Source organism: Dromiciops gliroides, chromosome 1 (assembly GCF_019393635.1).
Source record: "Dromiciops gliroides isolate mDroGli1 chromosome 1, mDroGli1.pri, whole genome shotgun sequence".
NCBI lineage: Eukaryota > Metazoa > Chordata > Mammalia > Microbiotheria > Microbiotheriidae > Dromiciops > Dromiciops gliroides.
Window position 1 is genome coordinate 200,367,698 of NC_057861.1, and position 24,546 is coordinate 200,392,243.

At 35.0% G+C, this 24,546-nt stretch overlaps 1 protein-coding gene across 1 annotated transcript in view; it reads right to left on the reverse strand.

The window, feature by feature from the left end:
* Positions 1–24,546, reverse strand: part of C1H18orf63 (chromosome 1 C18orf63 homolog) — a 68,845-nt gene that overhangs the window by 24,066 nt on the left and 20,233 nt on the right. The window contains exons 5-10 of the mRNA XM_043977034.1: positions 8,400–8,511; positions 7,027–7,068; positions 5,176–5,252; positions 2,031–2,140; positions 211–307; positions 35–120 (exon numbers count right to left, since the gene is read on the reverse strand). Coding sequence (XP_043832969.1) covers positions 35–120; positions 211–307; positions 2,031–2,140; positions 5,176–5,252; positions 7,027–7,068; positions 8,400–8,511 — 524 coding nt within the window. The remainder of the gene's footprint in view (positions 1–34; positions 121–210; positions 308–2,030; positions 2,141–5,175; positions 5,253–7,026; positions 7,069–8,399; positions 8,512–24,546) is intronic.

A 24,546-nucleotide genomic window follows, 5' to 3' on the forward strand; every position in this document is an offset into this window, starting at 1 on the left:
GATATTTCAAAGATACCGGTTTCTTAAAGGATATGTGAAAAGCCTTTCCCCTATCAATTTGAAGTAGACAGTGCAGTATATTTCCATCTTTCCACAATCCTCTGGGAGGTTATATCCATACTAAGACATTAAAAAAAAATTACAAGCTTTAGAGAAACAATAAACATAGATCAAATTAAGTATCTGGAGCAAAACATGAGTACTCCTTACCAGACTATTCCAATGTATCTGAAAATCTTCAGGTGACTGAAAAGGACAATCAGGGGGAACAGTATGAAGAATACTTGTTATCTGTCCCCTTTTCATGCTATGCAAAAAATGATATAAGCATCATTAATAATTAAATGATTTCCAGCTTAATTCTAGTAGGCAAAGTAATGCTATTTAGAAAATTTTTACCGACCCCCAAAAAACAAACATTATAAAACCTCATCAATTCACATCAATTGGTGGGAAATAAATCTGAATCAGAAAAAAATCTGTCCTGTAGGACATTTTACAAAGAAAATTTATGTACATTACAAAGATGAACACAAAATAATGTCTAAGAAAGGGTTTCCTGTACAAGTTTTCCCAATATTTTTTCTGATGCACAGAACCCATTAATTACATACCAATAATACTTGATTTATTTTTGAGGAGGGAGGGATCTAACCCTGTGATTTAATTAGGATGGAGACCTTCCAGTTCTATCAATTCCCTCCACAAATGAGATTTGCAGAAGGCCGCTGTAATTTAAAGTCTTAAGAGAGTTTCACAGATAGATTAAGTGACTTGCTCACAATAACACAGTTTGTATGTGTCAGAGGCAGGATTTAAACCCAGGTCTTCCAGACCCCAGGCCCAGGCTTCTTAAAATACTCAAAGCATTTTTCCTGTAATTTTGTTAATTTATAATCTCATTTATCCTAATTTCTTCAAAAAAACTCTCAAAAATAATAAATTAAAGACAGTCTCAACTCAGACCATCCAAATAATCATTAATCCTTACTTAGTAGGATTCAAATTAGTGAGATTTTATTGTATCTGAATAAAATTTTGAGTTGTCATTTTATGTTGTTGTTCTGTTGTTTCCCAGTCATGTCCAATGTCATTTGGGGTTTTTCTTGGCAAAAATACTGGAGTGGTTTGCCATTTCCTTCCCCAGTTCATTTCACAGATGAGAAAACTGAGGCAAATAGTAACTTGCCCAGGATTACAGAGCTAATAAGTGTCTGAGGCCAGATGTGAACTTAGGCAGATGAGTCTTTCTTGATTCTGACACACTATCCACCTAGCTGCCCTGGTATCATTTCCTAATCTTATATTAATAACAATTCAAGTCTAGAAGTTTCAGATTGTAATATAAAACATAATCAATTTTGTTATACAACCATGCGAGGCAGCTAGGTGGTGCAGTGGATAAAGCACCAGTCCTGGATTCAGGAGGACCTGAGTTCAAATGTGACATCAGACACTTGACACTTACTATGTGACCCTGGGCAAGTCACTTAACCCTCACTGACCTGCAAAAAACAAACAAAAAAACCAATAATAAACCATGGGTCACTTAGTCTGCAATTGGAATGGGCTTACCTGTCTTTATAGAAAACATTTCCTATGGTTGGAAAAAAGGCATAAAAATTGTTTTGGAACTAAAACTAATGGTCAGCTTTTGTATTAACTTCCCTTTGAATTGATGAAAGAAATTAATGATTATAGTAATTCATGTACTGAAAAATTACCTCATGTAATCTTAGATTTTATGAGTAAGACTTAGAGATCTTAAAAATTAACTAGTCCAGACTTCTTATTTTAGATGAGGAAACTGAGGCCCAGATAGGCTATGTCATATATCTGGTTAGTGGTATAGGGAAAACCAGAATTCAGGTCTCTTTTCACTATTCAATTCTGTTTTGTTTTGTTTTTGACACTTTTATTAATCACTCAATTCGTAAAATTTTAACCTTATGTTATCTAATTTAGCACATATCAAGAAGGGGAAATGAATATTTTTGACCTACCAGAGAATTTACAAATTAAACTCTTACCTTGGTAAGACATAGCACCAGTTGCTTAAAATGGAGTGCCCCTCAATAATGGCATGCTTGTTACCATCAAAATTCTTTAATATGTTTTCAGAAATTTCAAAGTCACTTGGCTTTTAATAGAAAGAAGATATTTTAATGCATAAACCCCCAAATGAATCAAGTCATTAAAAAGAAGTCTATACATATAGTCAGATCCACTGTTACTCCCCAAATATACTAGTTTAAGTTACCCTGATTCACATATATCTGTGTATATATACTGTGACCAAATTATCTGATACTTGGCTTCACATTTACTCAGAATTCCATGTACCTCCATCTTTGCCTTCAACCAGAACTCACGTATTTATACCTTTTAGTCAGAATTAAGACAACCTGGCAAATAATAGGCTATGAATGCTTAATATGAATAACCCTAGAAGGAAAGCACTTATATTTTGAAATAAGAGCTTGGTTAATCAAAGAATGAGGTTAGAAGAGAAAAATGTGGAAAGAAGCTTCACAAACAGGGTCAGGTAGTAAAGGATAGAGGAAATTTGAATCTCTTAATAGACAGAAGACTCATGTTTTGGGACTACATAAGTCAGTTCACATAACCCTCCACTTCTCCCCATCTTTCTTGGATAGGACAATGGAATAAGCAAGAACTCTAAGGCTTCTCATCTTGTTAGGTCTCATTTTCAATGAGCCTTTAATAGCACCTGAGAAAGTAGAAAGAGTACATTTATTAATGTACTCTTGTCTTATTAATGTACTAATGTCTTAGCTCTATCTAGAACTTTGGTATCTTCTTCCTCTACCCTCTCCAACCTCCCTGACACTTCCTTTCCCTGATCCTTCACATAAGAGAAATAAAAAGTATTAGGGACTAGTTTTCCTCCAGGTTAGAGAGTGTTAGGAGAGTCACTTCTTCCTTGATGAAGGATAAAACCTTTCAGAAGAATGGAATATATAATTTCCAGGTATTGTTGTAGTTCAGTCATTTTTAGTTGTGTCCAAATCTTTATGACCCCATTTGGGGTTTTCTTGGAAAAGATACTGGATAGATCTGCCATTTCCTTCTACAGCTCATTTTACAGATGGGGATACTGAGGCCTACAGGCTTAAGTGATTTTGCACAAAGTCATATAGCACATGAGTGTCTGAGGCCAGATCTGAACTCAGGAAGATGAGTCTCTACCCACTGCACTACTAACTGCCCTTGTCACATAATACGTGCTTAATAAATGCTTGTTTAACTATTTCACTGTTTATTCAACTAACTTGGTACTAAGCATGTGTTATCTTTTATTGTTATTTTTTAATGTACTATATCCTATGGCATCTAGGTGGCACACTGGATAGAGTGCCAGGTCTGGAGTCTGGAACACTCTTTTCCTGAGTTCAAATCTGGTCTCAGACATGACCCTGGGTAAGTCACTTAGCCCTGTTTGCCTCATTTTCCTCATTTATAAAATAAGCTGTAGAAGGAAATGGCAAATTACTCCAGTTTCTTTGTCAAGAAAACCCTAAATGGGGTCATGAAGAGTTGGACGTGACAAATGATTCAACAACATATCCTATCTCCCTAACTAAACTATAAGTCCCTTAAAGACAGAGACTATTTTTCATAAAACTGTTATATTCCTAGTACACAGGAGTATGTACTACACACAAAAGACCCTCAAATGTTTGTTAATGATACCTTCATTATATGATTGAAGTCACCAGGTATCTCCTTCCTGCCATATCTAACAATGTTACTAATCTTCCCTTCTTTGAATTGCTATAGTACTTAGTATGTATGCATATATATATATATACTTAGTATGTATGCATATATCAATCAATAAACATTTATTAAGCATTTACTACATGCCAGGCACTGTGTTAAGGAATAGTGTGAGTGAGATTTTCCCCACCCCTTAAATAAGAGATGTAAAGAGATTTAATTATGGCAATAATCAATATATCAACTAAAATTTGTGATTTGCTATATTTAGATATTTTATTTTATTAGTAGATTACATCAATATTAGGTAAAACAGATACCAGTAGAGCTAATTCCAATCCCCTATGATTAGCAATGCTATTCTGATTTTGATTAGCAATAATGTTCTGATTATCCAGTCAGATGATTATCAAGTCTTGCTAGAAACCATCTCTAGCCATCTGTAGCTTCTAGCCATCATCCTTTCCATCACAGTATTAGGTATTCAGCAATTCCAGTTAGCAGATCATTCAGTGGCTAATGTGGCTAATAGCAAGCTAGTGGCTAATAGGAAGTTTGGCTGATCAGCCTATGGTCCTCCATGTATATGGACTGCAAATTGAGAGGAAGTCTAGATGATCAACCTATGTGCATGTTTTATGGTGTCTAAAATTAGTATGGTATATAAGCATTTAAGCCCTGGAGGGGTATAAAAGCTAGAGACCTGTAGAGCTCAGGGTCTTTCAGGTCCTACCTCTGACTGACCAGCTTTATTGTGAGACTGGTACCCTCTCTCAATAAACATTTTCCACGGCTTGGAGACTTTGCTGATTCTTTTCTTCGTTGGACTTAGAAATTTTTGCAACAGTAGGGATAAAAAGACAATTGTGTGTGTATGTGAGTATATGTGTATGTATGTAAGCAACTATCTATGTCTTTGTGTGTACATTAAGCCTGATAAAACTTCTTATGTAATAAACTCTTTTTTATAATTAAAATTTTTTTTTTTGCGGGGCAATGAGGGTTAAGTGACTTGCCCAGTGTCACACAGCTAGTAAGTGTCAAGTGTTCAAGGCCAGATTTGAACTCAGGTCCTCCTGAATCCAGGGCCGGTGCTTTATCCACTGTTCCACCTAGCTGCCCCCTGTAATAAACTCTTAATAATTTTTTAAAAGTCAGAATTCCATGTTTGTTGATGATTTGTCCCAACTGGTCCCTCCTCAAATCTCCTATATTCAATTGCCTAATTTGAGGCATAGTTAATTTGCTGGTGGGATTTTTTGAAAAACTTAGAGCAATAAAAATAAATTCAATGAATGTATTTTGATGATTATCAAAGAAAAATGAGCTTTATAATATTATTAATGCTAAACAAATAAAAAAGCACCAACCTAAAATAAAACCCAGTAAAAATCACAATTTGAGGCCTAGAAATTGGATGGAATATTTTGGTACCTTGGGTGGTGGTAGTCTAACTGTACAGGCTTCTATACTGATGCAGAGTTGGGTTTCTGATACATTGATATCCAAAACTGAAAAAGAAAATGTGTCCTGCCATTAGTCTCAAATTTTTATCATACTGAATTTTTCTATGCTATCAAGATATGTTAAGTATTTTCAGCCAAATAATAAAAGAATGTGCTCTCAATAGAAACAAGGCTAAGAACAATTTTTGAATAGACACTCTAAAATACATACTGAGGAGAGAAAAAGAAGTGGACTGGTCATGTAACGAATGAGAGAGCTGATATAGATAGGGAATATGATGTAATGGAGCACTGGATTAGGAATTGGGTTCCTAAGACTTGAGTTCAAATCCTGGTTCAGTCACATACTGCCTGTATGACTTTAGGCACGTTATATGAATCTCAATCCCTTCATATATAAAATGATATGGTTGAATGAAATGTTCTCCTAATTTCACTTCTGGTTGAAACCTATGATCCTATATTCCAATCACAGTGGATGGACACCAATACTGATAACCTCAAGATTTTAAAAGAGGCAGTGAAAGGACTCCAGTACTTTTTGTAGATCTTTTATGTGGATTTACGATAAAATATAAGTCATATAGCATATGCAAAGATGATGATTTGCTTTGGTAAAGCAGGTACTCAAATAGACAGAGTGTCTCCACCAAAGTAAACAGAGAATTAAAATAAGTTCTATATAATGTTTTATAATTCTGGGGCTTAAAGATTTGAAGTTAGACTACAGACTTAAATTAAAGTGAGAGGAAGAATATGAAATGTCCCACAGCAAAAGAAAGTACTGGTATAAAAATTTCAATAGCCCAAAGTCTATTTGATAATATATAGATTGGACTCACTCTATATAGATAGATTTACCAGAAAGTCTTCCTCTGTGCTCTAGCCTTTGACCTGAGCTGTCTTTCAAATAGTAAATGTGCCCAGAGGTTATGGTTGGATACTGCAAAATTCCCAGAATCTTTAGGAGCACCCATCTTTTTTTCATTCACAATTAAAACTGCTTTCAATGTCAGAATGAGGAAGCCTTACCGTCACTTCAGATCCAACCCAATGAAAAATTAAACTAAGTTTAGAATTTTCTACAATCCAGAGACAGGACACAGCAACTGTTGTTTAGTCATTTCAGTCAAATGTGGTTTGCCATTTCCTTCTCCAGCTCATTTTACAGTTGAAGAACTGAGGCAAACAGGGTTAAGTGATTTGCCCAGGATCACACAGCTACTACACAAAATGGTTGTGGAACTATGTGGAACTTAAAGATCTAAAACATGTCTGACAGTCCAGACAGGTCTTTTTCTTTAATAGAAAAGAAAGCGTATGGCTCTTATCAGAAGTCGTTTTCACTTTTTAAAAATATCATTATACTTATTTCTTATTGGGACATCATAAAAAATTAAATGTTGCCCAAATCTGCTATCCCTAATACATTTTAAAAATAGAATATAAAAGTGTTTTTTTTTATTAGGATAGTTGTTCTTAATCTAATATCTGTCAATCTTTGAAAAAAAGTATTTTCTATTCTATTTCATATCAAAATGCTAGAACATTCTGATCCACTGTAAACATACAAACCAAAATCATGTCAATTTCAAGATCAATAAAGATGCTTTTTTTTTTTTTTTGGTGAGGCAACTGGGGTTAAGTGACTTGCCCAGGGTCACATAGCTAGTGTCAAGTGTCTGAGGCCAGATTTGAACTCAGGTCTTCCTGAATCCAGGGCTGATGCTTTATCCACTGTGCCACCTAGCTGCCCCAATAAAGATACTTTTAAACAACTGCTAATCACTTTATTTTACCTACTGGCATACATACTTACCAATAGCACTTTGCCTTCCCGTTTGAGAAAGAAAATCTCTCCCTTAAAGAAATCCATAGAATATACTGTATTATTATGATTCGAGAATTTTATTGCTGCACACAAAAGTTATCATTTCTGAAATTTTTCATACTTGGAGACTAAGAAAAATGTTATAAAACTAATTTGTTATTCAAAGGAATCCTTGAAGATATTTCAAAGAAAATAAAACCATCCACATATTTCAATCAGAATTAACACAAATATTTAGCCAAATATATAAGAAAGGATATAAAGACTTTTTTTTCAACAAAATGTTTCCCTCCTGGCAGAGAACATTTAGATAGAATTATATATTTACTAAGTAAATGTGTTTACATTCCCTAGTGTCAAGTCTTACAGTATGTAATATTGTAATGACTTTAACTTCCTTTTGGACTTAAAATTATGAAATGAAACTACAGGCTAATATGCCAGTGAATAGATGATGGAGGAAAGTTTGTTGCCCCTATAGATATGTATAGGAAGCTAGCAGTTACAATTAGAGCAAATGTGAAGGAAAGAATAGTTTTAAAAAGAAGAAAAAATATATATGGTGTAAACCAGAAAAACCATGACTAAGAAAGAAGAATAGAAATAGAAAATAAATGGTTTTCTTTTTGTTGCTTTTTGTTATTTGACTACTGGAGAATTCTCTTCATTATCCTTTTTCCATTCTTACAAAGGACCAAAAATGAGGGTGTAGGCAGTTAGTTACTGCAGGCTCCTGGTGTTATCTCCTGGCAATTATCACCAATACATTTTTTCCTTTCACAGCCTTGTTCATCTGAATAACTTTATTGAGAGAGTTTATAGGTAGTGTCGCATTTACACCTTAACAGTAAAATCTGAAAATAATGCTATAGATGATTAGGTCTTTATAATTATGGAAAACATTGTAGGTTCTGGGCTATCAGAAGAACCTGAAGCAAAATTATCCTAGAAAGTTCAATAGAGCTTTGGATAGAATGCATAGTGGCACTCGTGTAGTTGCCTCTAAGCGTCTGCCTGTGTGGGACTGACTTCATTCAAAGCAATATCCTCTATAAACAAGATAAATAGAAACTGAGGACAAACCACAAAAATTACTTTGAATTTACTTCTATATACATAATGCATTCTACTACCACCACAGCGTTCTCTAAAAATAAAATTTTTCAAGAATTGAATATCAATAATTGAATTTCAAGAATTTTCAAGAATAATTCAGATTAATTTTTGTATACCTAATGCCTTGTACATGGAAGGTGCTAACTAAATGCTTTTAAAATTTGAATTGGCAAACAAAAACAAACTCAAAAAAAAAAAACTCAGAAAGCTTCTTGAATTCACTGATAATCAAGCAAATTAGTTACCTTGAATTAGCAAATGACCAGCTTTATTCCATGATGGAGAAAGTCTGGCTGTGACTGAATAAGAGATACAGGTTTGAAGAATGGCAGGAACTACTTTCTGAGGAGTCACCACCTAAAAATATTCAACAGCAAAACCGAGACAAACCTTAAAATCAATAAGCATTTTTCCAGGGAATCATTCTGCATCCAAAATGCTTTTCATATCTGTCTCTTTTGTCCTTATAGAACTTCTACCCCCTGGTACAGAATAAATCCTTTTATTTTAAGTGGGAAAAATGTTATATTTGGAGTTAGAAAAACTGGGTTCAAATCTCAGCTCTGCCAGTAACTATGGAGAAGTCACATTACTTTTCTGAGCCTCAATTTCCTCATCAGTAAAATGAGAGCTGCACTCAATAATCTTTCAGTTTCTTTTCAGTTCTAAATCTATGATCCTGTTCATCTCTTTTAACTACTGCAATAATCCTGTGATAGATCTCTCCACCTTTACTTTGTCTTTTATCCCCCTGCCTAAAAGCTTTCCTGTGCAACAGTCTAGTCACATCACTTCTCTGCTCAAAAATCTCCCATGATTGCCTTGCAAATCTCCTCTCCCCAGCAAACATCACAAAGTGCTTCGCACCATTTTAATAAATTTCATTAAATACATTTTACATTTATGTACATGTCATATGTCATGTCCCGATTATCCTCCAAGCTTCATGATGGGAGAGTTCATCTTACTATCATATCTAAACTTTGTGCCCACACTCTCCCTCCCACCTAGAACAGTGCTCCATATATACTGGATACTTAGTAAATATTGAACTGAATTGACTAAAAGTTACTTTCTCAGTCACTTATATGTCAGGACCTTTAATCAAAGCATTATGTGCAGCAAGCGGACCATTTTAGATTAAAATATTTCCAGAAAAATGCATGTCGTAGATGCATGATTCCATCAATGTGAGAATCCTTCCGTTTTCTCATTTTCCCCATGTTTTTCCAAGCATTGGAATATTTCCTATTGTTCATCTTTTTTTCCCTTTATTATCTTTGTGATTCTACTGTACCATTCTGGATACCCATGTCTTTCATTTGTGCTATATGAATACCCGTCATCCTTTTTCATTTGTATATCTTATATATCTCATGTATCAATTGTAATGGGGAAATCATAGTTGATTACATAATGCAGCCTAGTTATAATAAGCCATGTAAATTTGTTTCCCCTTAGGTAGGCTGTAATTTTATTTTATTTTTTTTTAAGATTGGAGTATTCCATGGTTTGTAGCCATGTGGAAATCACTGGAATAATATTGGTATTCACTTTTTTAGGGCATTCATCAATATCTTTATTTTTTTCCTTAATAGTACTTTCCCAGGGGTAGCTAGGTGGCACAGTGGATAAAGTACCGGCCCTGGATTCAGGAGTACCTGAGTTCAAATTCGGCCTTAGACACTTGACACTTACTAGCTGTGTGACCCTGGGCAAGTCACTTAACCCCCATTGCCCCGCAAAATAAAAAAAAAATAGTACTTTCCCACAAATACAGGTAGAGAGTTTTCAACATTCATTTTTGTAAGATGATGATTCCCAAAGTTTTCTCCCTCCCTCCATTTCCTCCCCTCTCTCCAAGATAGCAAGCAATCTGATATAGGTTATATATGTATGATCATGTTAAACATATTTCCACAACAGTCATTTTATGGAAGAAGAATCAGAAAAGGGAAAAACCACAAGAAAGAAAAAGAAAAAAAAAACAAGAACAACAAATGAAGTGAAAATAGTACGCTTTGATCTGCATTCAGACTTCATAGGTCTTTTTCTGGATGTGGAGAACATTTCCCATAATGAATCTTTTGGAATTATCTTGGATCATTGTACAATGTTGTTGTGTATCCTTTATTCTTAAAGAGGACCATGACATTGAGAGGTGATATCATGACTTGCAGTGAATTGGACTTAAGTGAGAGAGGGTTATGCAAGGTCACCAACTTCACTCTCTCCTCCAGAGCCGTTTGGGTCCAATGGCAAGATATATATCAGGATGGCTGGAGATGGCCCTGAATGTTTAAGGCAATTAGGATTAAGTGACTTGCCCAGGGTCACACAGCCACTAAGTGTTTAAGGTGAGATTTGAACTCAGGTCCTTCCAACTTTAGGGCCTAATATAATTCCTTCATATTCAATTTGCACCTGTGCCCTCATTGTATAGTATTGCTATTTAAAAGACAGACTTCTGCAGTAGAATCAAGTCATTTAAAGCTCTGTATTAGATCATAGGCACAATGATTTATGGAAGAGACTTTAGAAGTAATTCAGTCTAACATTCTAATTTTACATATAAGGAAACTGAGGCCAAGAGAAATTAAGTGACTTACCCAAGGTAAGAGAGGTAGGGAAGTGGCAGAACCAAGATGTAAACTAGGTCTGGGACTGATCCCACAGCCTCTGACTACAAATGTGGCATTTTTTCCCACCTTATTCCTCACTAAATAAGAATGATTACCAGAGACCACTCTTACTGGTCAACCTAACTTTTCATAAGCTTAAGCAATCTTTTATAACAATTCACTTCCAAACTACCAAGTTTACAAGGGTAGATATGTGTAGACTTTACTAACCCAGAGCCAGAAACCCTTTCACATTTCTTGTTATTCTTCTCTGTTCCAAAACCCTGCCAGAAGCTTCTAGGGTTTATTCTAATAACTATTTACTGTGGAATACAAATGTTCTATTTTGATGTCTCACATGGAGATGACACTGAGGCTTTCAAAGGCTATGTCCATGAAGTGAAAGTTCTGACAAAGTCTATCAAGCCACTTTTTGAAAACTATTTTTGTTTATTTGGAAGTATGAAAACAACAATCATTCAAATAGCTTCTAAAATCAACAATTGGGAAATATGACCAGCAGTAAGATGGAGCAGGGAGGTTTTTATATTCTTTGAGATCATTCCAACCTAAGAGGGTGGAACAGTTTTCTAAAGCAGAAGACATTCTTGGCATTTACTTAAGTTTCATGAGTCAATATTATGAATTTAAGTGTTTATCTAAATTCATCTTTTTGATTAAAATATGAAATGTTTTAATACTCATTTGAATGAGAACTATCTCTGTAAAGTCCCTTTTACTTAGTTAAAAAATCTTCAGGGGGGAGCTAGGTGGCACAGTGGATAAAGCACTGGCCCTGGATTCAGGAGTACCTGAGTTCAAATTCAGCCTCAGACACTTGACTCTTACTAGCTGTGTGACCCTGGGCAAGTCACTTAACTCCCATTGCCCAACCAAAAAAAAAAATCTTCAAATGGCCTACTCTATTCTTTCAATGTACTCTATTCTGAGTGTTATATTAGCTTATCTAAAGTGTTTATTTGTTTTTTCAATAGGACACCAACATTTTCTACACCTTATTCTTCTTATTCCACTAAATAGGTATACTCCACTGAATAGGTGTAAACAGAGATACATTCTATTATATACACTGAGACTTGTGAAAAAGTTATTAGTATACACAACTGTGAATGTAAAGATCAACATGTATATGATTCTTATTCTTGATCATAGTATGACTGTCTATACATCCTACTTTTGAATTTAGAAAAAAACCTTTTTAAGCATTTTATTTTTTTGGAGGTGGTCAAATACCACAGAAAGAGCAGCTAGAACTGGGATAGAAGAGATATTTTTGAATCTTGTCTCTTTCACTTACTCCCAATGTGACCTTAGGTGGGTCATTTAATTTCTTTATGTCTCAATTGCCTTATCATAAAATGAAAGGACTGGAGTAGATGGCTGGTCCAACTCTAAGTCTATGATCCTATGAAGTATAGGCCCAGCAACAAATTCTGCTGCTACTCAAGAACAAGCCTAGATAAATATGAAGAGACTCTTCAACATCAACTTAGCCAGCAAATAATGAATTCTTTAGCTGTGGTGCCTCGTTAAATAAAGAAAACTACAAAATGGCCCTCAGTCCTTCTGCTTATTAAGTAATAGAGTAGCAAAAGAAAGTGGGCAAAGGACAATAAAAATCAGTCTTTGGAACATTTATAATATTAGTTTAACTTAGTACTCTAAGTAGAAGATCTTAGTTCCACAAAACTGAATTACATAACTATTATACATTTTTAAATAAATGAAACCAGAAAATATATAAAGAAGTTGAAAGGTAAATGACTCACCTCTTTTGCTCTGTTCACATGGCCACCACCTGGTTTAGACCTTTGCCACCTTCCTTCCAGACTACTGCATTAGCCTACTCCTCAGGCTATTCTTTACCCTCTCCAATTCATCCTCTACCTAGTTGACAAAGCGATGATCCTAAAGCAAAGGTTTGACCATGCCCTTTCTTTTCCCTTCTCAGAAAATTCCCTTGCTTCTAGGCTAAAATGCAAATTCCTCTGTTTGGCTTTTTTTGTTTTGTTTTAAATTGCCGTTTTTCCCCCCAATACTCAAGTACTTATTTTTCTCCCTGCCAACTCTCTCACTTTTTAAAAAAAAAAAAAAAGACAAAACCTTGTAACTAACTAGGATAGCCAAATAATTAAAACTCCTATATTATCCATGTCCAAAAAGGTGTCTCATTTTACATATTAGTCTATCACTCCCTGTCAGGAAATAGGTAACACTTTTCATCACCAGTCCTCTGGAATCCTAATTTGTCACTGAATTGACCAGAGTTCTGAAGTCTTTCAAAACTGTTCATTTTACTATTCATGCTGTTGTTGTAGTATAAATTATTCTCCCAGTTCTGCTCACTTCATTTCGTATTAGGCCATACAGGTCTTTCCAGGTTTCTCTGAAACACTTTAATCATTTCTTATAGTAATAATAGTACTTTATTACATTCAAATAATTTATTCAGCCATTCCTCAATTGATGGTCATCCTTTTAGTTTCTAGTTCTTTGCCACAAGAATTGCTAGAAATATTTTTTGTATATACCTGACCTTTTCTTCTTTCTTTGATCTCCTAGATATATAAGAACTAGTAGTGGTATAACTAGGTCAAAAGATAAGGACAGTTCAGTACATTTGGAGTATAATACCATATTGCTTTACAGAATGGCTGAACCAGTTCACCAACAGTACATCAACATATCTGTTTTAATGTTGCTCCTCCTATATTTGACATTTTTGTTATCAATGTTCTTAATCTGATGGGTATGAGTTGTCTTAATTTGACTTTCTTTAATTCTGTCTTCAGTCAATAAAATGTATTAAGTGCCTACCATGTGCCAGGCACTATGAGTTTGTATTACTTGGTTATGTGGGGGTTTGTTACAAAGTTTTGTCTTTTCTTTCCTTTTTTTCCTCCAGTGAGGGAGAGTTGGTAGGGAGAAAAATAAGTACTTATAATTAAAGAAATTTAAAACAACAACAAAAGTCAAACAGGAATTTGTATACAAAAAAGGAGGAAAGACAGTCTTTGTCCCAAAGAGCTTGCAATTTAATGGAGGAGGTCAATACACAAAAAGGAAGCTGAAAAAGAGTGGGAGATGGGGATGGCAGTAAGAGGAAGGAGGTTTCAAGCACAAGCGCATGATGGACAAGTACAATTGAGTAGGAAAAGAAGAGATAGCTGCCTTAAATGGAAGCTCTGAGAGGGCTCTTCACTCTCCACCCTCCAATCAGAGGGGAGAGAGGGGCCTCACGGAGAGGGATATTGATTGTGAGTTCCAGGGCTACAGTAATCTTGCAAGATGAAGATATTCCTGGGGCATGAGGGAAAAATCCAGAGCAAAACCAGGTATTAGTTGGAGCATTCTTTTATATGGCTATAGATAGCCTGTATTTCTTGAGTTCAAATATACTGTTCTGTTGATATATGTGCTTTGACATATATTTAATTGGCTAATGGGTCTTATTCTTACAAATTTGAATAAGTTCCTTAATATATCTTGGAAATGAAACCTTTATCAGAGAAACTTATTACAAAGGTTTCCCCCTTTCCAATGAACAGTTTTGCTTCTATTCTTACTTGCACTGTATTTGTTTGTACAAAAACTTCATTTTATGTAATGAAAATTGTTCAATTCATCTTCTGTATTCCTCTTTATCCCTTGCTTGGTTATGAATTCTATTCATAGATCTGAAAATTAATTTCTTTTCCCCTCTAATTTGTTTATGATATTACCTTTTATGTATAGGTTATGTATCTTTTGGAAACTTGTCATAAGGTATGAGATGTTCTGTAAATGTAATTTCTTTGATATTGCTGTTCATTTTTCCCAGCAATTTTCATTAAATAGCTAATGCTTGGGGCAGCTAGGTGGTGCAGTGGATAAAGCACTGGCCCTGGATTCAGGAGGACCTGAGTTCAATTCCGGCCTGGGAAACTTAACACTTACTAGCTGTGTAACCCTGGGCAAGTCACTTAACCCCAATTGCCACACACACACACACACACACACACACACACACACACACACACACACAAAGCAAATCTGCTAGCAAAATAGTTAATGCTTATTCTAGGACCTAGGGTCTTTGGGTTTAAAGCTACCATGTTCATTTATTTTTTTAAATAATATTTTTATTTATAATTTTTATTTCTAAATTTTATTCCTCCTCTCCCCCCTCCCTGAGGCAGTAAGCAATCAGATATGGATTATACATGTGCAATTATGTAAAACATTACCACATTAGTAATTTTGTACAAGAAAAGTACGATAAAAAATGAAAGTGAAAAACAGCATGTTTCAGTCTGTGTTCAATTAATATTAGTTCTTTCTTTAGAGGTGGATAGTATTTTCATCATTAGTCCTTTGGGATTGTCTTGGACCATTGTATTGCTGAGAATAGTTAAGTCATTCACAATTCTTCTGCTGTCTCTGTGCACAACATTCACTTAATTTGGCTCACTTCACTATACATCAGTTTATACAAGTCTCTACAGGCCTTTTTGAAATCATCCTGCTTGTCACAATAATATTCCATCACCATCACATACCACAGCATGTTTAGTCATTCCCCAATTGATGGGCATTCCTTTGATTTCCAATTCTTAGCCACCAGAAAAAGAGCTGCTATAAATATTGTTGTACAAATAGGTCTTTTTCTCTTTTTAGGGATGTCTTTGGAATATAAACCTAGCAGTGGTATTGCTGTATCAAAGGGTATGCACTGTTCTATAGCCCTTTGGGCATAGTTCCAAGTTGCTCTCCAGAATGGTTGGCTCTTTTCACAACTCCACCAATGTGGATTAGCATCCCACTTTTCCCACATCCCCCCAATATCCAGTATTTTCCTTTTTTGTTATATTTGCCACTATGATAGGTATGAGATGATACCTCAGAGTTGTTTTAATTTCCATTTCTCTGATCAATAGTGATCTCTAGATATTTTTCCATATGATTATAGATAGTTTTGATTTCTCTGAAAGCTCCCTATTCATATCCTTTGACCATTTATCAACTGGGGAATTTGTATTTTTATAAATTTGACTCAGTTCTTTATATAATTAAGAAATGAGACCTTTATCAGAGATACTTGTTTCAAAAACTCTTTTCCAATTTTCTGCTTCCCTTGTAATCTTGGTTACATTAGTTTTGCTTGTGCAAAACCTTTTTTATTTTATATAATCTAAATGATTTATTTTGTATTGTTTTGTTCTCTATATTTTCTTTGTACTAAATTATTCTTCTGCCTATAAATCTGACAGATAAATGATTCCATGCTCTTCTTCTTTTTGTGGGGCAATGACGGTTAAGTGACTTGCGCAGGATCACACAGCTAGTGTCAAGTATCTGAGGTTGGATTTGAACTCAGGTCCTCCTGAATCCAAGTCAGGTGCTTTATCCACTGCACCACCTAGCTAACCCCTATACTATAATTTTTACCTATTCTCTTCCACTGATCCACCTCTCTACCTCTTAGCTAGTACCAGATTGTTTTGATAACTACCACTTTAAAATAGTTTGAGATCTAGTACTGCTAGACCACCTTCTTTTGTTTAATTTCATTGATTCCTGAGATGCTTTTGCTTTTCCAGATGAATTGTTATTTTTTCTAGATCTATAAAATGTTTTTTGATAGTTTGATTGGTATAGCACTAAACACATAAGATAGTAATTTTATTATATTGGGTCAGCCTCCCCATAAGCAATTAATATTTTTCCAATTGTTTAGATCTGACTTTATTTGTGTTAAAAATGTTTTATAGTTCTAGTCACAGAATTTCTGAGTTTGTCTTTGCAGGTAGACTCCCAAGTATTGCAAGGGGCTAAAATTCTAGCCATACTATTTAAAATCTAATGAGTGGTCACCAATAAATTATAAGCTTTAGCAAGAGTATTTAAATGTTTAAGCATTTATTAAAGAGCATTAGGATCAGAGAGAAAGGTAAAAATCTAAGTATTTCTAAGAGACCCTATCATCCAACCCACCATGGCGAGGTCAGGAACCAAAACAGAGAGCGAACCCCTCCCCCAGCATCCACTTCCTACTTCATGTCCCCCTCCCAGAAATGAGAGGCTCCTCAAGTTGATTGGCTGGTAGCCTTGATAGACAGTATCCACGAGCAAACGTCACTTCCTGACGCTAAGGACCTTGACCACATGGGCTGCCCTTAGAGGCCTTCACTTCATGGCAGAGCTTTTCTACAGTAAGTCTCCAGCAGGTGGTGTCATTCTAATCATTACAGTATTTTATATCACCCATAATTATTTTAAATGGAATTTCTCTATCTGTTGTTGCTGGACTTGGTAATGCTGATGATTTATGTGAGTTTATTTTGTATCCTGCAACTTTGCTTAAGTTGTTGATTTCAAGTAGCTTTTTAGTTGATTCTCTAGGATTTTCTAAGTTTAACATCATATCATCTGCAAAGAGTGATAATTTTGTTTTATTACCTATTTTAATTACTTTATTTTTTATTCTAATTAATTTCTTTTTCTTCTCTTATTGCTACAGCTAACATTTCTAGTATAATATTAAATAATAGAAGTGGTGATAATGGGCATCCTTGCTTCATCCCTGATTGTATTGGGAAGGCTTCTAGTTTATCTCCATTACAGATAATGCTTGCTGATGGTTTTAGGTAAATATTACTTATCATTTCATTTAAAGCTCCTTTTATTCCTATGCTCTCTAGAATTTTAATAATAATGGGTGCTACATTTTGTCAAAGGCCCTTTCTGCATCTATTGAAAAAATCATGATTTCTGTTGGTTGTGTTATTGATATGGTCAATTATGCTGATAGTTTTCCTAATACTGAACCAGCCCTGCATGCATGGTATAAATCCCACTTGGTCATCATATATGATCCTTGTGATATATTGCTGTAATCTTTCTGCTAGTATTTTATTTTAAAATTTTGAGGCAGCTAGGTGGCACAGTGGATAAAGCACCAGTTCTGGATTCAGGAGGACCTAAGGTCAAATCTAGACTCAGACACTTGAACTTACTAGCTGTATGACCCTGGGCAAGTCACTTAATCCTGCATTGCCCCACAAAAATAAAATTAAATTTAAAAAATGTTTGCATCAATATTCATTAGGGAGATTGCATTTATTTCTTTATATTGTATATCTAATCTCTTCCACCAATCAACTTTTCTATTTGATGATGACTGCTATGTAGTATAGTTTAAGATCTGGTATTGCTAGCCCTCTTTTCTGCCAAACTCTTCTCATAATTTCCTTTGAGATTCTTGATCTTTTGTTCCTCCAGATGAATTTCATTATTATTTTCCTAGTTTTAGAAAATAACACTTTGGTCATTGGATTGGTAGGGAACTGAATGAATAAATTTAGGTAGTATTATAATTTTTATTAAATTGATTCTGCACAATGAATATTTCCCCAATTACTTAGATCTGTCTTTATTTCCATAAACACTTTGCAGTTGTATTAATGTAATTCCTGTGTGCATCTTGGTAGGTAGACTCCCAACTATTTTTGACATTCTGTAATTATTTTAAAAGGAATTTCCCTTTATATCTCTTCCTTTTGGGGGTTGTTTGGTAATATAGAGAAATGTTAATGATTTGTTTTTATATCCTGAAATTTTGCTTATTGTTTTAATTCGTTTTAGTTGACTCACATTATCTTCAAAAAGCAAAGACTGTTTTCCATTTATACTTATTTACTAAGTTTATTTTTCTTACCTAATAGCTATGAATAGCATTTCTTTTAAAAATTTTTATTTAGAATTTTCCCCAAGTTACATGTAAAAAAAACCCCAATTTTTTCACATTGATTTTTAAAAATCTTTGTGTTCTAAATTTTCTTCCTCCCTCTCTCCTCAACCTTCCCTAAGAAATTAAGCGATTCAATATAATATACAGTCATGCAAAACATCCTTACATTAGTCAGGATGTGAAAGAAAATAGACAAAATAATTTTAGAAAGAGGAACTAACAATTAAAATTATACTTCAATCTGTATTCAGATATCAGTTCTTTCCCTAAAGTTGATGGTTTGCATTTTTCATATGCCCTCCTGATAGCATCCTGCTCATCATTTCTGTCAGTTACTATTGCTAACTGTATTACCCTCCATCCTATTCCCTCCCCTTGATATCTACACTATTTTCTATCTTCTTTCACACTATCCCTCCTTGAAAGTATTTTGTTTTTTAATGCCCCCTCCACCAATCTGCTCTCCCTTCCTTCACCTCTCACCCCCTTATCCCCTTCCCCTCCCACTTTCCCTCAGGGCAAAATATATTACTATACCCACTTGATTGTGTATTAGTTATTCCCTCTTTGAGCCAATTCTGATGAGAACAAGGCTCACTCACTCCCCAGCTCCTTCCCCATCTTCCCCTCTACTCCATAAGCTTTTTCTTATTTCTTTTATGTGAATTACCTTTCCCTAATCCACCTCTCCCTTTCTCTTTCTTCCAGTGCATTCCTCTTACCCCTTAACTTTATTTTAAAGATGTCATCATGGGTCAGCTAGGTGACACAGTGGACAAAGCACCAGTCCTGGACCCAGAGCCCAAATCTGGCCCCAGACATAAACCTGCCCCACAAAAATCAAGGATAAACAAAAAATAAATGCTCTACAGATATCATCCTTCATATTCAATTCATACCTGTGCCCTCTAAGTATATTCCTCTCAGCTGCCCTAATATTGAGAAAGTTTTTATGAGTTAGAAGTGTTATCTTCCTATGTAGGAATGTAAACAGTTTAATCTTTTAACATCTCTCACAATTTCTTTTTCCTGTTTATCTTTTTATGTTTCTCTAATTTTTATTCTGTTCAGGCCTTTTCATCACAAATGCCTAGAAGTCCTCTTTTTCATTGAAGTCCCATTCCCCCCCACCCCCTGAAATATTATACACAGTTTTGCTGGGTAGGTGATTTTTGGTTGTAGTCCCAGTTCCTTTGCCCTCCTGAATATCATATTCCATGCTGTTTGGTCCTTTAATATAAATGCTGCTAGATCTTTTGTTAACCTGACTGTAGCTCCACAGTATTTGAATTTCTTTTTTCTAGCTGCTTACAATATTTTCTCCTTGACCTGGGATATCTGGAATTTGGCTATACTATTCCTGGAAGTTTTCCTTTTGGTATCTCTTTCAGGAGGTGATCAGTGGATTCTTTCCATTTCTATTTTACCTTCTGCTTCTAGAATATTAGGGCAATTTTACCTGATAATTTCGTGGAAGATGATGTCTAAGCTCTTACTTTGATCACGGTTTTTAGGTAGTCCAATGATTTTCAAATTATCTCTCCTGGATCTATTTTCCAGGTCAGTTGTTTTTCCAAGGAAATATTTCATACTGCCCTCTATTTTTTAAATTCATTTGGATTTGCTTTATTGTGTCTTGATTTCTCATAAAGCCATTAACTTCTATTTGCTCTATCCTAATTCTTAAGCAATGATTTTCTTCAGAGTTTATGTACCTCCTTTTCCATTTATCTTTTCAAACTGTTGACTATTTTTTCATGACCCTCCTACATCACTCTCATTTCTCTTTACATTTTTTCCTCTACTTCTCTAAATCTTACCTCTCCCTCTCTTACTTTCTCTTCAAATTCCTTTTTGAGCACTTCTATGGCCTGAAACCAATTCATATTTTTCTTGGAAGCTTTGACTTTGTTATCTTCTTCTGAGAGTGCATCTGCCTCGCCACAAAAGCTTTCGATGGTCTGCTATTTTCTCTGCCTGATCATCTTGACCACCTATTTCTTGGCTTTTAACTCCTCCTTAATGTGTCGTGCTGCTTCCAGAATGCACTGAGCCAAGCTACAGCGGGTTCTAGGGGGTATGATTAGGCTCACTCTCAGCCCACCTAGTCTATAACCATGGCCTGAATAGCATTTCTAACAGTATTATCCTACAGTAGTGGAAATCCTTATTTCCTTCACTATGTTTCAAAGCTGGAGTTTATTTTGCTTACAACTGTAACGATTGGAGTGACGCCACCTGCTGGAGAGTTATTGTAGGAAAGCTCTGCCATGAGGAGAAGGTGTCTGAGGGCAAGCCATGGAGCTTTTCTTTGGTGTCAGGTAGTGACGTTTGCTCGTGGGTACTATTAAAGCTACCAGCCAATTAGCTTGGAGCTGTGTGTGCGTGTGGATGGGATGTTCCCAGTTTCATAGGAGGCTTGTGGGAGGAAGAAGGGGTGGTTCTCTCTCTTTTGTCTGGATTCTCGTGGAGAGTGGAGCAGAAATGTGGGCATCCTGAGATAGACAGCTGAATCTAGGCCTCTTTCTCTCTTCATGAAGTTCTTATTCTCTTTAATAAATGCTTAAAAGTTTAACTCTTGCTAAAGCTTATAATTTATTGGCGACCACTCATTAGATATTTTAGACAGTATAGCTATAATTTTAGCCCCTTATACAACTAATCCCTTGCTTTTAATTCCTACTTCTCTCCATGTTTTTGCCTGATTGCCTATTGAGTTTAATGTACTTCTATACTAAATGCTTGTGTGTGTGTTTTTAAGTAATAAACATTTTTATTTATAGTTTTGAGTTCCAATTTTTATCCTTCTTTCCCTCCCTCCCCTCCCTGAGGCAGTAATCAATCAGATATGGGTTATACATGTACCATTACATAAAACATTACCATATTAGTCATTTTGCACAAGAAAACTTGAGTAAAAGGAAAAAAATGAAAGAAAGTAAAAATAGTATGCTTCAATCTGTGTTCCATCAATGTATGTGTGCTTAATCCTTCTTTGTCCAAGTCAGAGGAAAGTGAGGCACAAGTATTGATCAGCCTACTTCCTTCATGTTTCTATAATGTTCTTCTCAAGCACCAGAATTATGTGAGAAAGTCCCTTTGATCTCACTTGCTCCTTGGCTTGCTGTCTTTTTACTCACTTTATGACCCTTGTAGACATTAGGACTATGAGGAGATACTTCCTTCTTCCTTTCTAAGAATGTATACACATCATCATCCTAAAATCCCTTTCAAATTGCTCAAATTTACTTACCTTTTTGTGTTTCTCTTGACTTTTGTATTTAAAGTTTGAAGTATCTACTCAGATTTGGCCTCTTAAGTTAGAATGGTTAAAAGCTCCCTATTTAAAAGGTTTTCCTCCTAGTAACATTTCATTAGTAAATGATTCATGGTTGTAAGTTTTTATCTTTTGCCTTCCAAAATAATGCATTACTAGCTCTCTTCTTCTTTAAAGTTGTAACTGCCAGATCTTGTATGATACCCACTGTAGCTCCTTGGTACCTGAATTCTTTCTTTCTGTCTGTTTGAAGTATTTTTTTCTTCAGTGTGGAAGTGCTGGATTTTGGGTCTGATGCTCCCAGGAAATTTCACTTTGATGTTTCAGAATGTGACTAGTAGATTTTAAAAAATGTTTTTTACTTTGCCCTCTAATTGTAATAAGTCTATGCAGTTTCACTCATAATTTCTTGGAATAGCATATCTAACATTTTTTATCATAGAGATTTTCAGGTGTTTCTATGTAGAAATCTTCAAGCTGTTTTTCAAGCCTTTTTTTTTTTTTGTAGGTGATACCTTACATTTGATTGTTTTTTCCTCTTTGAATTTTTACTTGAGTATTTCTTTTTGTTTCACAGAGTAATTCAATTCTTTATAATCTAACCCAATTTTCAAAAACTGTTACTTGACTAAGGTTTTGTATAATTAATCCCTAAATGCCCCCCAAAGGTGTGTCATCTCCAATATACTTGATCTGATTCAGCTATTCTTCCTTTTTCCTTTAATGCCATTTCACTTTTTTGTGTGTGATGTTGCTAGGGACTAACCATGTAGAGGCACCTCAACTCTCTTGAAGAAAGTAATTACAAAACTTTTGTGCATAATATCCTCTTCAGTTTCTTAATCCTGAGCCATATTTTCCAACATATTTTTTGTTGCCTCTCCTTATCCCACCTTTACATTGAGGTCACTGAATATTAAAGTATATTTTAATTTGCAGGATTTTACTAGGCTCTTCATAGAATTTCTCTACCATCTTATTCACTGCAACAGAAATGGATATATAAGCTGCAATTATCTTCAAACTTGTGTTTTTGTAAATGCTAATCATAAACACAAGACATTTCATGAAATGATCTTTCTTATTACCTTTGGATACGATAAAACTTTTGTCTGATCCTCTTCAAGAAGATCCTGTTAGGCCCTTTTTCATTTAGCTTTAAATTTCTTTTATCTTCTGGTTTCATTCATAGTGAGAATATTGAGATTGATATGATTCAGTTCCAGTAATAGTTCCATGCATTGGTCACTAGATTAGTATTTAACATTCATACCACTGTAAGGGCGGGGTCAATACCACTCCACCCAATTTTAGCTGGGATACTTTAACTAGATGAGAACACATCTTAATTCTAATCATGGGCCTTGAACTATTAAATACAAAAAAGTATTCTGAAAGGCACTTGACATATTCATGACACTAGCCAAGAGGTCTGTTCTAGTTGGCTGATGGATTTAATTACGCCCTCTGGTTCCATTTTCAAAGCATTTTCAGAAAAGATATTGATTATAGAAGTAAGTGAACATGGTGTTCTAGCTAAACTCTCCTGAAAAGGAATTGTTGAGGAAGGGAAAAGGAGACCAATTCTCCTTTCTTCCTCTAATCCTTGACTAAAGGAGGACCTCTGAAGAGTCTAGAAAATGTTGGACTTCCTATCTTTATATCCATCTCCTAAATTGTGTCCCCAGATCAACAGAAGGAATGTTTGCATCAACAGGAGCCAAGGACAGGCTAGGCTCATGGCTCTACAAGGAACCCATGAAAGACACTATACATGCCTATGGGGAACTTCTTTAGCCCCAAATGGATAGGAGAAAAGGACTTCCAGCAGCCAAAAGCTGTGAGTTAACCTTAGCCACATGTGCTTTCTAAGCTTGAACCCACTTTCCCCTCAACTCTATATACACTTGTAGAAGGATATGGCAGGCAAACATTTAGGGAGGATATTTTGTACCAACTGTTTTTATTATGCCTCCTTAGTAAATAAATACTCCTCTCTAAAAACTACTTATATCTGGCTAACTAAACTACTTCTCAATAGATAATCTTGAGGAAAATATAGTAATGAGAATTCCAGTAGAGGGTAGTACTGAATTACACGTGAGCTTTCAATAATATTCCTAGAACCTTAAAGGCAAGATGTAGCCAACCTAGCTATGGGAATCCAAATCAACTGTGAGGATGAAAGTTAGAATAAGGATGACCCAGAATTTATATGGGCTACATATGTTCATAGATGATATAAAATTGTGTGATTCTAGGTATTCTGTCCCCCTTTTACCCATTTTACCACAGTAACCACAGAAGCAAAAGATCTCATAGGATTTAGGGCCCTTATGTATTTTTCTTTGTTTTACTGATTCCCAAAGAATGTCTAGTGGACAATCCATTGACAAGGAACCTCTTTGTGCTTAGGTGGGGTGATATATAATTTTTGCTTAAGACAATACTTGAAGAATTTCTAGCATGAACAAATTTACCCAAGCTTATACTCTACTAGCATAGACTTGAAAAATCTAATATTGTTGTAATGATGAAGCATCAGCATAATACTGTTGTTTAAATATACCTTTACAAACAGGAAATTATTAATTACTGGTATGGCAATTGTTTCAGAATTAGTTACCTATGAGTAATCAGATTAAATAGAACAAAAGTAAAAATCAATACTAAATTAGGATTAAAGTGAAACATTGTGTGCAATTACAACAACTCAAATTTAGCCTATTTAAGCAAGCTGATGA